This window comes from Bubalus bubalis, chromosome 24 (assembly GCF_019923935.1).
Source record: "Bubalus bubalis isolate 160015118507 breed Murrah chromosome 24, NDDB_SH_1, whole genome shotgun sequence".
NCBI lineage: Eukaryota > Metazoa > Chordata > Mammalia > Artiodactyla > Bovidae > Bubalus > Bubalus bubalis.
In genome coordinates this window covers 22,762,854-22,776,501 of record NC_059180.1, presented here as the reverse complement: position 1 = coordinate 22,776,501, position 13,648 = coordinate 22,762,854, and the positions used below count along the sequence as shown (strand labels likewise).

Genomic DNA, 13,648 nt, shown 5'->3' with positions numbered 1-13,648 from the left:
AGGTGCCGTTCTTCTCTCCTTACAGCGAGAGTCATAATCAAGGAGGAGGGCAGGCCTGCTAGCTTTAGCTGAGTTGACTTGTTAACAGAAAAGGAAATCTGGGCCCCCATCTTAGCAAGCAGGTCTCTTCCCATCAAGGGAACAGGGCAGTTGGGCAGGTCGCCCAGTTGACATTGTCGAGGACTGCAAAACGGCCTGTGGGTCTGGACACCTGTGGCCGCAATGAAGGTAGTTTCTTTTCCCAGGAAGGGGCCTATCTACTGGGTGACCATGGAATGCTCAGTGCCTGTATCCACCATAAAGTCCATTGGATGGCCCCCTACTTTAATTTTGATCATGGGCTCTTGGGGGCCTAGTTGAAGAGAGCCCAGTCCTCCGTACTTGGATTCTGCTCCAGCTAGCCCAGTCAGATTAGTGCTGGGTGGCTCAGGTTGATATTGGCTTGGGGGGCCGGCAGCTTTGGTTTTCTTTTCAGGGCAACTGGGACACTTATTTTTCCAGTGTCCCTTTTCCTTGGAATAGGCACACTGATCTCGGCTGAGGGGAACTCTCTTTTTCGGATCTGGACCTCTTGCCTTATGGGGTGGTCCTGCCAGGGGGTGCAGGCTTTGACAGGGCACCTGCCAAGAGTGTGGCTTCTTGCTTCATCTTCTTTTCTGCTTCTCAGCATGCTGTTTGGTCACAATTGACAAAGACTTTGATGACTATTTCTAGCAGTTCTGTGGCATTTTTACCTGCAAACCCTTCTAACTCTGTAATTCTTTTCATATGTCCGATTGAGCCTGTCCCACAAAGACTGCATTTATCATCCACCACTGATTTTCAGAGGCTTCAGGAACAAAGGGGTGAAGACCCAAAAGGCCTCACACAAGCCTTTCGTAGAAAATGACTGGGCTTTCATCTGGCTTTTGCAGCACTTCAATGATCTTAGCCATGTTAGTAGGCTTCTTAGCCCCAGCTTTTACCCCCTGTAGGAGGGCCTGTCGATACCTCTCCAGCTGGTTTCTTACCCTCTAAGTGTTGGGATACCAGTGAGGCTCTTCCTTCAGGAAGTTCTCTGGAGCCCAGTTGTCCCTGTCTAATTGACCTCCTGAGGCACTGGTCTGGAGCCATTTTCTGACTCGTTGGTGCTCTCTGTATTGAATAGGGTGAGGAGAAGCTGCTGGCAGTCTACACAGGTTGGGCAGTGGGTCTGGAAGATGGGTTCTAAGAGATCAACCATCGCTTGGGGCATTTCAGAGTACAAGGGGGTGTGATGTTTCCATTTAAGGAGATCAGTCATGGAAAAAATATATATTTTTTTGGTATTAAAAGATGGGTCCTCCCTCTTGTAGGGCCCATCGGCAGCAAAGCACTGCAGCCCTTAAGTCTCTCATAAGGACATTTGTAGCGCTGCTGAGGTAGACTGGAGGCATCTACCCATTGGTTTTGGGGTGGCATGCCATGGGGACACAATAGCTTCAGGAGCATCAGGAGGAAGAGGTGAAACAGAAGGCAGTGGACTGTCTGGTAAATGCAGATCTGCTGCTCTCGGCAAGGGAGCCATGAGGATTTAAGGTGGGGTCATTGGAGGCATTTCTTCAGCCTCACCCTGGAGGATAGGTGGTTCCCTCTTGGTGCAAGGTCCTTTGCTTTGGTTGAGCTACTAGGACCTTACACTGTCTCTGACCTGTGGGATAGAACTGAACCCAAAGGGACTTTAACTGGGCAATATCCCAACATTGATTGATATATGGGAATTGGTCCAGGTGGCCAGGGTCTACCATTATGACTATGCACTGCTCAGACTATGGGCACATCTAAGGTCCCTCCTGAGGGCCATACAACCCCAAAGGAGGGCCACTCCAGGGTACAAAGTGTGTGCAGTTTTTCAGGACTCAATTTTACACCATAATAAATAATAATTTATTATTATTTATAATAATATATCCCCAGAGAAAAGTGAAAGTGAAGGTCACTCCATCGTGTCCAACTCTCTGTGACCCTATGGACTATACTGTCTATGGAATTCTCCAGGCCAGAATACTGGAGTGAGTAGCCTTTCCCTTCTCCAGGAGATCTTCTCAACCCAGGGATCGAAGCTGGGTCTTCCATATTGCAGGTGGATTCTTTACCAGCTGAGCCACAAGGGAAGTCCAAGAATACTGGAGTGGGTGGCCTATCCCTTCTCCAGTGGATCTTCCCTACCCAGGAATTGAACAGGGGTCTCCTGCATTGCAGGTGGATTCTTTACCAGCTGAGCTATGAGGAAAGCCCCAACAATCCTTTCTTTAAATTCTTCACCATATATTCTAAGACAGTGGGTTTAGAAGTCAGGTTGCCCATTATGTGAAAGTTCCCACCCTGAGGCAGTGTTGGGCAACAAAACAAAGGGAGACACTCACTTTCGCCCACCTGGCTGCTCCCCTTACGGAGATTTAGGCACCTCTTAGCACTGGCAGGTCGGTATAAACACCAGACCCGGACCAGCCTCACAGGGAGGGATTAAATCCCCCAGAGGCTGGCACTGCCCTGAGCCATATGAGATCACCATGGAAACGCAGGTTAGGATCCACTCAGGCTCCGTAGTTGGAAGATGGTCGAGAGCTGGCTCTCAGCTCAGTCACTCTCCCACACACACCAGAATTGACAGACCACGCAAGGGAACAAACCCTATTCTGAGTGACTCTCCTGTCACTGGGAGGTGATCAGGCCCCCCTTCCACCATACGGTGAGTCCTGACTCTGTCAAATTTCCCCGGGACACTCACTCGTCTGACGTGCTGTCCTGGAACCCGCTTCTGCTCTCCTGAGTCAGTTCAGGAAGCGGCATGGGCCGAGGCTGGCGCATTTCAAGTGAGTCGGGATCTGGCAAATGGCCTGGGCAGCATCTATTCGTCTGTCACCAGGCGGCAGCCCCAGCTTTCTCCAGTTCCCCGACAATGGTAGTGCAAGGGGCAACTCAGTTGTCGGCTTCCCGGCCAATGCACCAGAAAGTGTTATAGAAACTGTGGCGATGGAAGAGACAAGCGGCACTCAAAGATGCAGAGCAGCAAGGTTTATTCAGCACTGGTGCAGGCTCAGTGGAGTCACCTCCAGAAGCTGAGTGCCCTGGCTTTGTTCTGAGTATCTTTTATACAGGGTAAATTTCCCTCTCAAATAGCTCAGATCCCTCTCCTCCCCAGGTAGTCCAAGTTCCCATGGATGTAAAGGGCAGGCAAGATCACAGAAGTGGAAGCAGTGATTGATGAGCAGCAGCTGTTAACACAAAGTAACAGAAGGGAAAGCAAAAGGTTGTTACTATAATTGTGGACTTTGATCTCGCTCCCATTTCAAGATCATGGCATCCAGTCCCATCACTTCATGGCAAATAGATGGGGAAACAATGGGAACAGTCACAGACTTTATTTTGTTGGGCTCCAAAATCACTGCAGATGGTAACTGCAACCATGAAATTAAAGATGCTTGCTCCTTGGAAGAAAAACTACAACAAACCTAGACAACATTTTAAAAAGCAGAGATATTACTTTGCCAACAAAGGTTTGTATAGTCAAACTATGATTTTTCCAGTAGTCATGTATAGATGTGAGAGTTGGACCATGAAAAAGACTTGAGTGTGGAAGAATTGATGCTTTGAACTGTGGTGTTTGAGAAGACTCTTGAGAGTCCCTTGGACTGCAAAGAGATCAAACCAGTCAATCTTAAAGGAAATCAGTCCTGAATATTCAATGGAAAGATTGATGCTGAAGCTGAAATTCCAATACTTTGGCCACCTGATGCGAAGAACTGACTCATTGGAAAAGACCCTGATGCTGGGAAAGATTGAAGGTGAGAGAAGAGGGGACGACAGAGGATGAGATGGTTAGATGGCATCACTGACTTGATGGACATGAATTTGAGCAAGCTCTGGGAGTTGGTGATGGACAAGGAAGCCTGGCATGCTGCAGTCCATGGGGTCATAAAGAGTCAGACATGACTGAGCGACTGAACTGAACTGCTTGTGTAACATGACAGTTTGTGTTCTGCTTTTTAGAACATAATTTCACATTAAAATTCTCTAATACGCTATAGTCCATGTTCTTGTCTTTTCCAAAGTGACATGGTATTTCTAATTGTTATATAATGTTCCTTTTAATAGCCATATGGTAATATGCTGTAATTAACATAGTCATTTTCTTTTCTTTTTTTGAGTCTTCAGTCAAATAGCCTTATTTAGATGTCTTTGAATATAATTTTCCATTTTGGAGCACATATTTTTAATCATCCAAATAGATTAAGAAAAATCATTGAGCATCCATTTATGATATAGACTCAACAAAGTGGGTAAGAGGGAAATGACCTCAACATAATAAAATCCACATATTGCAAGCCTACACGTCATATCATCATCACCAGTGAAAAGCTGAATGTTTTTCTTTTAATGTCAGGAACAAGACAAGGATACCCACTTTGCCACTCTTATTCAGCACAATACTGGAAATGCTACCTACAGCAATTAGGCAAGAAAAAGAAATTTAAAAGCATCCAAATCATGAAAGAAAACGTAAATTTGTCACTATTTGCAGACAACAGGGTTATATATATAAAACTCTAAAGACATCTAAAAAAATTATTAGTACTGATAAACAAATTTAGTTAAGTTTTAAGATACAAAATCAATGTATAAAAATCTTTTCTGGAACTTTACTGGTGGTCCAGTGACTACGATCCACACTCCCAATGCAAGGAGCCTGGATTTGATCCCTTGTTGAGGAACTAGAGCCCACATGCTGCAATTAAGAATTTGCATGCAACAATGAAGACCTGGCACAGTCAAATAAATAATTTTTTTAAATCTGTTCTGTTTCTATATACTAATAACAGACTATCAGAAAGGGGAATGTAGAAAAAAGACAATTACATCAAAAAGAATAAAATACTTTTGGAATACATTTAACAAAGAAGTTAGAACACCTGTACAATGAAAAGTATGAGACATGATTAAAAGAGATTGAAGAAGACACAAATAAATGAAAGATATTTCATGCTCATGGATTGGAAGAATTAATACCATTAAAATGACCATATTAACGAAAGCAATCTACAGGTTAACTGCAATTTTATCAAAACTCCAGTGACACTTTTAACAGCAACAAAACAATCCTAAAAATTGTATGGAACCACAAAAGATCGCAAATATCCAAAGAGTCTTGAGAAAGAACAAAGCTGGAGACATCAAGCTTCCTGATTTCAAACAATATTACAAAAATGTAGTCATCAAATCAGGATGGTATTGTCATAGAAATGGACACATAAATCAATGGAACAGAATAGGGAGCCCATAAATAAGCCCACATTTATATGTCCAACTAGTTATTTATGACAAAGGAGCCAACAATAAACTAAGAAGAAAGCACAATCTCTTCAATAAATCGTGTTGGAAAAACTGGACAGCCACATGCAAAAGAATGAAAAAACCACTATTTTACATCATACACTAAAATCAACTCAAAATCATTTAAGACATGAACATAAGACCTGAAACCATAAAACTCCAGAAGATAGAAGAGGCAGCAAGTTTCTTGACATTAGTCTTGGCTATAATTTCTCTATTTGACTCCAAAAGCAAAGGCAACAAAATCAAAAATAAGTGTATCTATGTCAAACTAAAAAACTTTCGCATAGTAAAGTGAAAAGGAACCTACCAAATGAAAATATTTGCAAATTGTATTTCTGACAAAGTTAATATCCAAAATATATGAAGAATTCCTATAACTCATTAGCAAAAAAAAGCAGTTAAAAATGGACAGAGGATCTAAAGAGACATTTTTTCATAAAGACATACAGATGGCCAACACGTACATGAAAATATGCTCAACATCACTTGTCATCAGGGAAATGCAAACCAAAACCACAATGACATAACTTTACATCTGTTGCTGCTGTTGCTGCTAAGTCGCTTCATTCGTGTCCGACTCTGTGCGACGCTACAGACGGCAACCCATCAGGCTCCCCCGTCCATGGGATTTTCCAGGCAAGAGTACTGAAGTGGGGTGCCATTGCCTTCTCCGTTACATCTATTAGAATGGCTACTATTAAAAATACAAGAAATAACAAGTATTGCTAGAGATGTGGAGAAAAAGGAACCTTCAGGAAATGTAAATTGCTGTAGCCACTATGGAAAATAGTATGGAGGATCCTCATAAAATAAAAATAGAACAACCATATCACTCAGCCATTCCAATTTTCATATATGTCTGAAGGAAATGAAAACACTAACTCAGAAAAATGCACACCCCCACATCAACGTTTGTTGTAGCATTATTTACAATAGCCAAGACATAGATGAAAAACCTACATATTCTTTGATGGATGATTAGATAAGGAAAATGTGGAGTTGATCTTCCTACCAACTTGGATAATTCATCTTGGAATTATCATATGAATGCAAAATTTCTGTCCTATTTAAGCTTTTTTTATGTCTCATGTCTCAATTGCTTAGTCATGTCTGACTCTTTGTGACCCCATGGACTGTAGCGCACCAGGCTCCTCTGCCCATAGAATTTTCCAGGCAAGAATGCTGGAGTGGTGTGCCATTTCCTACTCCAGGGGATCTTCCTGAGCCAGGCATCAAACCCATGTCTCTCGTGTCTCCTGCATTAGCAGGCAGATTCTTTACCACTTGTGCCACCTGGGAAGCCTTTAAAATTCTTTGCAGCCTCTTTTATAAAGCAAGTTAGCCTTTACCCTAATTTACTGTCTGGTCCTCTGACCAGCCGCATCACCAGCATCACCTGGGAATGTGTTCAAAGTGCAAATAGATGAATGAAGTAGTATATTATACAGTGAAATATTATTCAGATATAAAAAAGGAAAAAAATCTGACCATTTGTGATAGCATGGATGGACCTCAAGGGCATTATACTAAGCAAAATAAAGAGATAAAGACAAATGCTACATAGTCTCACTTTTATGTGGAATCTTAAAAAAATAAAACAACTTAAGCCACTCATAAATACAGAAAACATATTGGTAGTTCTCAGAGACAGGGATGGGGACTAGGCTGAACAGATGAAAGGGGTCAAAAGGTACAAACTTCCAGTTATAACCTGAACAAGTCATGGGATTGTAATGTGTAACATGATGACTACAGTTACTGTACTGTAAACCTGAAGGTTGCTAGCAGGGTAAACCTTTAAGTTCTAACAATAAGAAAAAAATTGTATCTGTATGGTGCTGGATGCTAACTCTAGTTAACTCTAGTTTTTTTCTTCATCATTTCACACTATATGCAAATGTCAAATCACGTTGTACACTTGAAATTACTATATGTCAATATCTCAATAAAAAAGAATATATTCTTGAATAGGATCAGCAATTCAAGTGTTTTAAATGGTTTTATAGTTTCATTTTTTACCTATTATCAAATAATTTCCCAGAAGACCTGAATTGATTGTTATTAATATTTAAATTTCCTCAGGACAAAAGTTACATATTCCAGATCTTATGTTTTCCTTAGCATCTACACAGTACCTAATATGGTTCACATATATAGTAATTGACTGATTGCAATGCAAATACATTGAAATATAGCAAATTATTTAAATGTTTTTATTACCAATATAACCCAATCCATTGTAGAAAATTAATATATTTAAGCAAAAATGAAAATAAAAAGAAATTTAAGACAGCTAATCCTGCCACTGAGGTGTAACTATTGATACTTTCCTGTAACTATTCTTTTACAAGAGACAGTGTTAATTCTTTTGAGTAATTCACAAATAGACTGAATTTGAGATGCTAACTTGCAACATCTTATGCTTTCACCAAAGTTCAGTTCTGTCATGTCTTTGGCTTCTTTGTAGGTCATTACCCTCCTACCAGAGGAGAGGTTTTTATTGATGGATATGACATCACAAAGAATATAACTGAAATTCGAGAAAATCTGGGCTTTTGCCCACAGGGCGACTTATTGTTTAATGACTTGACACTATCAGAACACCTTTTCTTCTACTCTATGGTGAGTCAAATTTTTAAAAATTATACAGTAAATTTACCTTTTTAAATATACAGATCTGTGAATTTTAACTCATTTAACCATCAGCACAACCACGATACAAGAAGTTTCATCACCCCAAAACACTCCCTTACACTGTTCCTTTGTAGTCATCCCTCTCACACTCCCCCCGCCCCCCACCTGCCGATAACTACTGGGAAAATCTACTGGTCTATTCTTTATCACTGTTGTTTTGTCATGTTGAGAATACTATATAAATGGAACAAATAGTACATAACCTTTAGAGATTATCTACTTACACAGAGCATAGTGCCTTTGGGATCTTTTCTATGCTGTTGCGTGATCAGCAGTGTGTTTCTTTTAATTCCTTAGTAATATTTCATGTTTGAAGGTAACACAGTATACCAACTGAAGGACACTGGGTTGTCTCCAAGCATAATGAATATAAATAAATGTGTTCTGAGTTTCATGTACAAACATAGGCTTTATTTCTCTCAGACTAGGATTACTGCATCATATTTTAAGTGTTTAACTTTATAAGAACCTGCTAAACTTCTCTCCAGACTGGCTGTACCATTTTGCCCTCCAACCAGCAAAGAGAATTTCAGTTGCTCCACATAATTGCCAGAATTTGATATTAATACTTTTTAAAAATTAACCATCCTAATAGATGTGTAGTTTAATTGTGGTTTAAATTGTCATTTCATGGATAGCTAATGATACTGATCATTTTCCTGTGCTTAGTTGCATTTTTACAGTCTTTTTGATAACATATTTGTTCAGACCCTCTACAATGGCACCCCACTCCAGTACTCTTGCTTGGAAAATCCATGGATGGAAGAGCCTGGTAGGCTGCAGTCCATGGGGTCGCTAGGAGTCGGACATGACTGAGTGACTTCACTTTCACTTTTCACTTTCACGCATTGGAGAAGGAAATGGCAACCCACTCCAGTATTCTTGCCTGGAGAATCCCAGGGACAGGGGAGCCTGGTGGGCTGCCGTCTATGGGGTCACACAGAGTTGGACACGACTGAAGTGACTTAGCAGTAGCAGCAGTACCCTCTTTTAAAAATATGAGTTGTTTCCTTATTATTGAATTGTTGAGAATTCTTTATATATTCTGGATAAATGTCTTTGATGGATATTCTTTGCAAATGTCTTTCTCAAACTGTAACTAGTCTTTTCATTTCTTGACAATGTCTTTGGCAGAGAAGAAGATTTTAAATATTAAAATCAAATTTATCATATTTTTCTTAATGTTCCTGCCCTTCCTGTCTTTTCTGGAACTCTGTGCCTGACCCCAAAACATGATTTTATTTTATATTTTCTTCTAAACTTTTGTAATTTTACATATTACACATATCTATGATCCATTTTGAGTTACTCTTTGTATAAAGATGTAAAGTTTAGATCTATATTAATTTTTGCCTGTAGATGACTAATTGTTCTAACAGCATTTTTTGAAAATACTACTCTTTCATCTTTCAATTGCCTTTTGTGCATTTGTCAAAAGTCAAGTGGTCATACTTCTGTTGGTTTATATCTGAACTCTTTTCTGTCCCATTGACTTATATGTATATCTCTTTACAAAAAGTCTCAATATAGATATTGCTATTCATCCAACTATATTCTTCTCCAAAAGCATTTTATCTATTAAACTGTTTGGCCTTTCCTGAAAATCTTTTGTATTATATTTTATATATCTACAAAAATTTGCTGTGATTCTTATCAATATTACATTAAATCTGCATATCACTTTGGAGAGAATTAACATTGTTATTATGCTGAGATTTCAAATACTTAAACAGAGTATCTCTTTTCATTAAATTAGATCTTTGATTTTTCCTGCTGCTGCTGCTGCTAAGTCACTTCAGTCGTGTCCGACTCTGTGCAACCCCATAGATGGCAGCCCACCAGGCTACCCTGTCCCTGGGATTCTCCAGGCAAGAGCACTGGAGTGGGTTGCCATTTCCTCCTCCAATGCATGAAAGTGAAAAGTGAAAGTGAAGACGCTGAGTCGTATCTGACTCTTAGTGACCCCATGGACTGCAGCCTACCAGGCTCCTCCATCCATAGGATTTTCCAGGCAAGAGTACTGAAGTGGGTTGCCATTGCCTTCTCCATTGATTTTTCCTAGTGTAGTATAATTGCTTTACAATATTACCTTAGTTTCTGCTGTACAATGAAGTGAATCAGCTCTATGTATACATATCCCTTCCCTCTGAACCTCCCTTCCACCTCCCTGTCCCATCCCTCTAGGTCATCACAGAGCACCAAGCTAAGCTGCATGTGCAATACAGCAGCTTCCCACTAGCTATCTGTTTTATGCATAATAGTGTATATATGTTATCACCATTTTTAGGTTTCATTATACAGATCCCATTGGAGAAGGAAATGGCAACCCACTCTAGTATTCTCGCCTGGAAAATCTCATGGACAGAGGAGCCTGCTGGGCTACAGTCCATGGGTCTGCAAATAGTAGAACACAACATAGTGACTGAGCACATACAGATCCAGTACCTATTTAAATGTGTGTGTGTGTATTTCATTTCATGATTTGGAACTTTAAGGAATTTTTATTTCTAGTTGTTTATTAATTGCACATAGAAAAATGATTGATATTTGTGTGTTGACCTATTATCCTCTGACCCTGCTAAGCTCACTTGTTAGGTTTAGGAGTGTTTTGTAGATTGCTTGGTTTTATACATAAACAATCAGGTCATCAGAGAATATGGACGGTTTCTTTTATGAGTGTCAATTTATGCCCTTTATTTCTTTTTCTTAACATGTTTCATTGGTTAGGGACAGTATGATACTGAATATGATCATTGAGAATGGACATTCTTGACTTGTTCCTGATCTCATAGGGAAAGCATTTGGTCTTTCTTCATTAAGATTTTTTTTACATATATATAATCTTTATCACCTTGAAGAAATTGTTTCTATTTTGATTTTGCAGAGAGTTTTTATTGTTTGATCAGAGTCTCTCCCTGCATCTATTAATGAGTATGTGGTTTTTCTTCTTTTAGACTATTTTTACACATGGTGGATTGATTGATTTTCAAATATTGAGCCAGCCTTACATTCATAGGATAAAGTTCACTTGGTTGTGGATTTTTTTAATATATAATTCAATTGGATTGATAATATTTTGTTCAGAACTAGGTTTGTGAGGGATGTTCACCTATAGTACCCTCTTTTTTTATTTTCCTTTGTCTGTTTTGGTATCAGAGTAGTACTGGCTTCGTAAAATGAATTGAGAAGTGTTCCTTTCCCTTCTATTATATGGAAGAAATTATGTAGAATTTTTTATTTTTATTTAATTAAATAATTAATTTTAATTTATTTATTCTTTAAATGTTAGGTAAAGTTTAGTAGTAAAATCATCTGAACCTGAAGATTTACTTTTTGATGTTTTTTTTAATATAAATTTATTTATTTTAATTGGAGGCTAATTACTTTACAATATTGTATTGGTTTTGCCATATATTGACATGAATCCTCTATGGGTGTACAAGTGTTCCCCAACCTGAACCCCCCTCCCCATACCATCCTTCTGGGTCATCCCAGTGCACCAGCCCCAAGCATCCTGTATCCTGCATCGAACCTGCACTGGCGATTCATTTCTTATATGATATTATACATGTTTCAATGCCATTCTCCCAAATCATCCCACCCTCGCCCTCTCCCACAGAGTCAAAAACACTGTTCTATACATCTGTGTCTCTTTTGCTGTCTCACATACAGGGTTATTGTTACCATCTTTCTAAATTCCATATATATGCATTATTATACTGTATTGGTGTTTTTCTTTCTGGCTTACTTCACTCTGTATAATAGGCTCCAGTTTCATCCACCTCATTAGAACTGATTCAAATGTATTCTTTTTAATGGCTGAGTAGTACTCCATTGTGTATATGTACCACAGCTTTCTTATCCATTCGTCTACTGATGGACATCTAGGTTGCTTCCATGTCTTGGCTATTATAAACAGTGCTGCGATGAACATTGGGGTACACGTGTTTCTTTCAATTCTGGTTTTCTTGGTGTGTATGTCCAGAATTGGGATTGCTGGGTCATATGGAAGTTCTATTTCCAGTTTTTTAAGGAATCTCCACACTGTTCTCCATAGTGGCTGTACTAGTTTGCATTCCCACTGACAGTGTAAGAGGGTTCCCTTTTCTCCACACCCTCTCCAGCATTTATTACTTGTAGACTTTTGGATAGCAGCCATTCTGACTGGCATGAAATGGTATCTCATTGTGGTTTTGATTTGCATTTCTCTGATAATGAGTGATGTTGAGCATCTTTTCACGTGTTTGTTAGCCAACTGTATGTCTTCTTTGCAGAAATGTCTGTTTAGTCCTTTGGCCCATTTTTTGATTGGGTCGTTTATTTTTCTGGAATTGAGCTGCAGGAGTTGCTTGTATATTTTTGAGATTAGTTGTTTGTCAGTTGCTTCATTTGCTATTATTTTCTCCCATTCTGAAGGCTGTCCTTTCACCTTGCTTATAGTTTCCTTTGTTGTGCAGAAGCTTTTAATTTTAATTAGGTCCCATTTGTTTATTTTTGCTTTTATTTCCAATATTCTGGGAGGTGGGTCATAGGGGAACCTGCTGTGATTTATGTCAGAGGGTGTTTTGCCTGTTCTCCTCTATCAAACTATAGATTCAATTATGTTTAAGAACTAATCAGTGATCCAACCCTAACACTTTCGGGTCTATATCCAAAGGATACAAAATCAGGATGTTGAAGACATACCTGCACTCTTATTCATGATAACCAAGATAGCAACAACCGAAATGTCCATCAGCGGATAAATGGATAGAGAAAATGTGATGTATCTACATGTGATGGTTATTTAGTCGCTAAGTCATGTCCGACTCTTGCGATCCCATGGACTGTAGCCCGCCAAGCTCGTCTGTTCATGGGATTCTCCAAGCAAGAATACTGGAGTGGGTAGCCATTTCCTTCTCCAGAGGATCTTCTCGACCCAGGAATTGAACCCGGGTCTCCTGCATTGCAGGCATATTCTTTATCGACTCAGCTATGAGGGAAGACAGCCTTTTAAAAAAAGAAGAAAGTCCTGAAATTTGTGACAACATGAATTAACCTAAAGGACATTATGCTAAGTAAAATAAGCTAGATACAAGATGACAAATACTGCATGATCTCACTTATACATGGGATCTAAAGTAGTCAAACTCATAGGAGCAGAGAATAGAATGGTAATTACCAGGGGCTGAGGATGGAGAGGCAGTGCAGAGATGTTGGTCAATTGATTGAACAAAGTATTAGTTAAGGACAAAGAATAATTTCTGGAGATCTAATGCACAGCAATGAGACTATAGTTAACAATACTGTGTTGTATACTGAAATTTTCTAAGAGGTTTGATCTTAACTGTTTCTCACTACAGGGAGAAGAAAGGAAGAAAATGGAAATTATGTGAGGTGATGGATGTGTTAATTATTAGCTTGATTGTGGTGATAATTTCTACATAATATACATGTAAAATTATACACCTTAAATGCTTACAGATTTAACTTATCAATTGTATCTCCATAAAACTGGGGAAAAACAAATTTAATCTACTTAATATTTACAGGAATATTCAGAGGTTATCTATTTCAAATTAGGCAAGCTATGGTACTTTGTGATTTTTGAGAAATTGTT

General features: G+C 39.2%; 1 protein-coding gene across 1 annotated transcript in view; it reads left to right on the top strand.

The window, feature by feature from the left end:
* Positions 1–13,648, top strand: part of LOC102404003 (phospholipid-transporting ATPase ABCA3) — a 219,365-nt gene that overhangs the window by 95,238 nt on the left and 110,479 nt on the right. Inside the window, exon 12 of the mRNA XM_044935836.2 lies at positions 7,849–7,977. Within this exon, the coding sequence (XP_044791771.2) occupies positions 7,849–7,977 (129 nt within the window). The remainder of the gene's footprint in view (positions 1–7,848; positions 7,978–13,648) is intronic.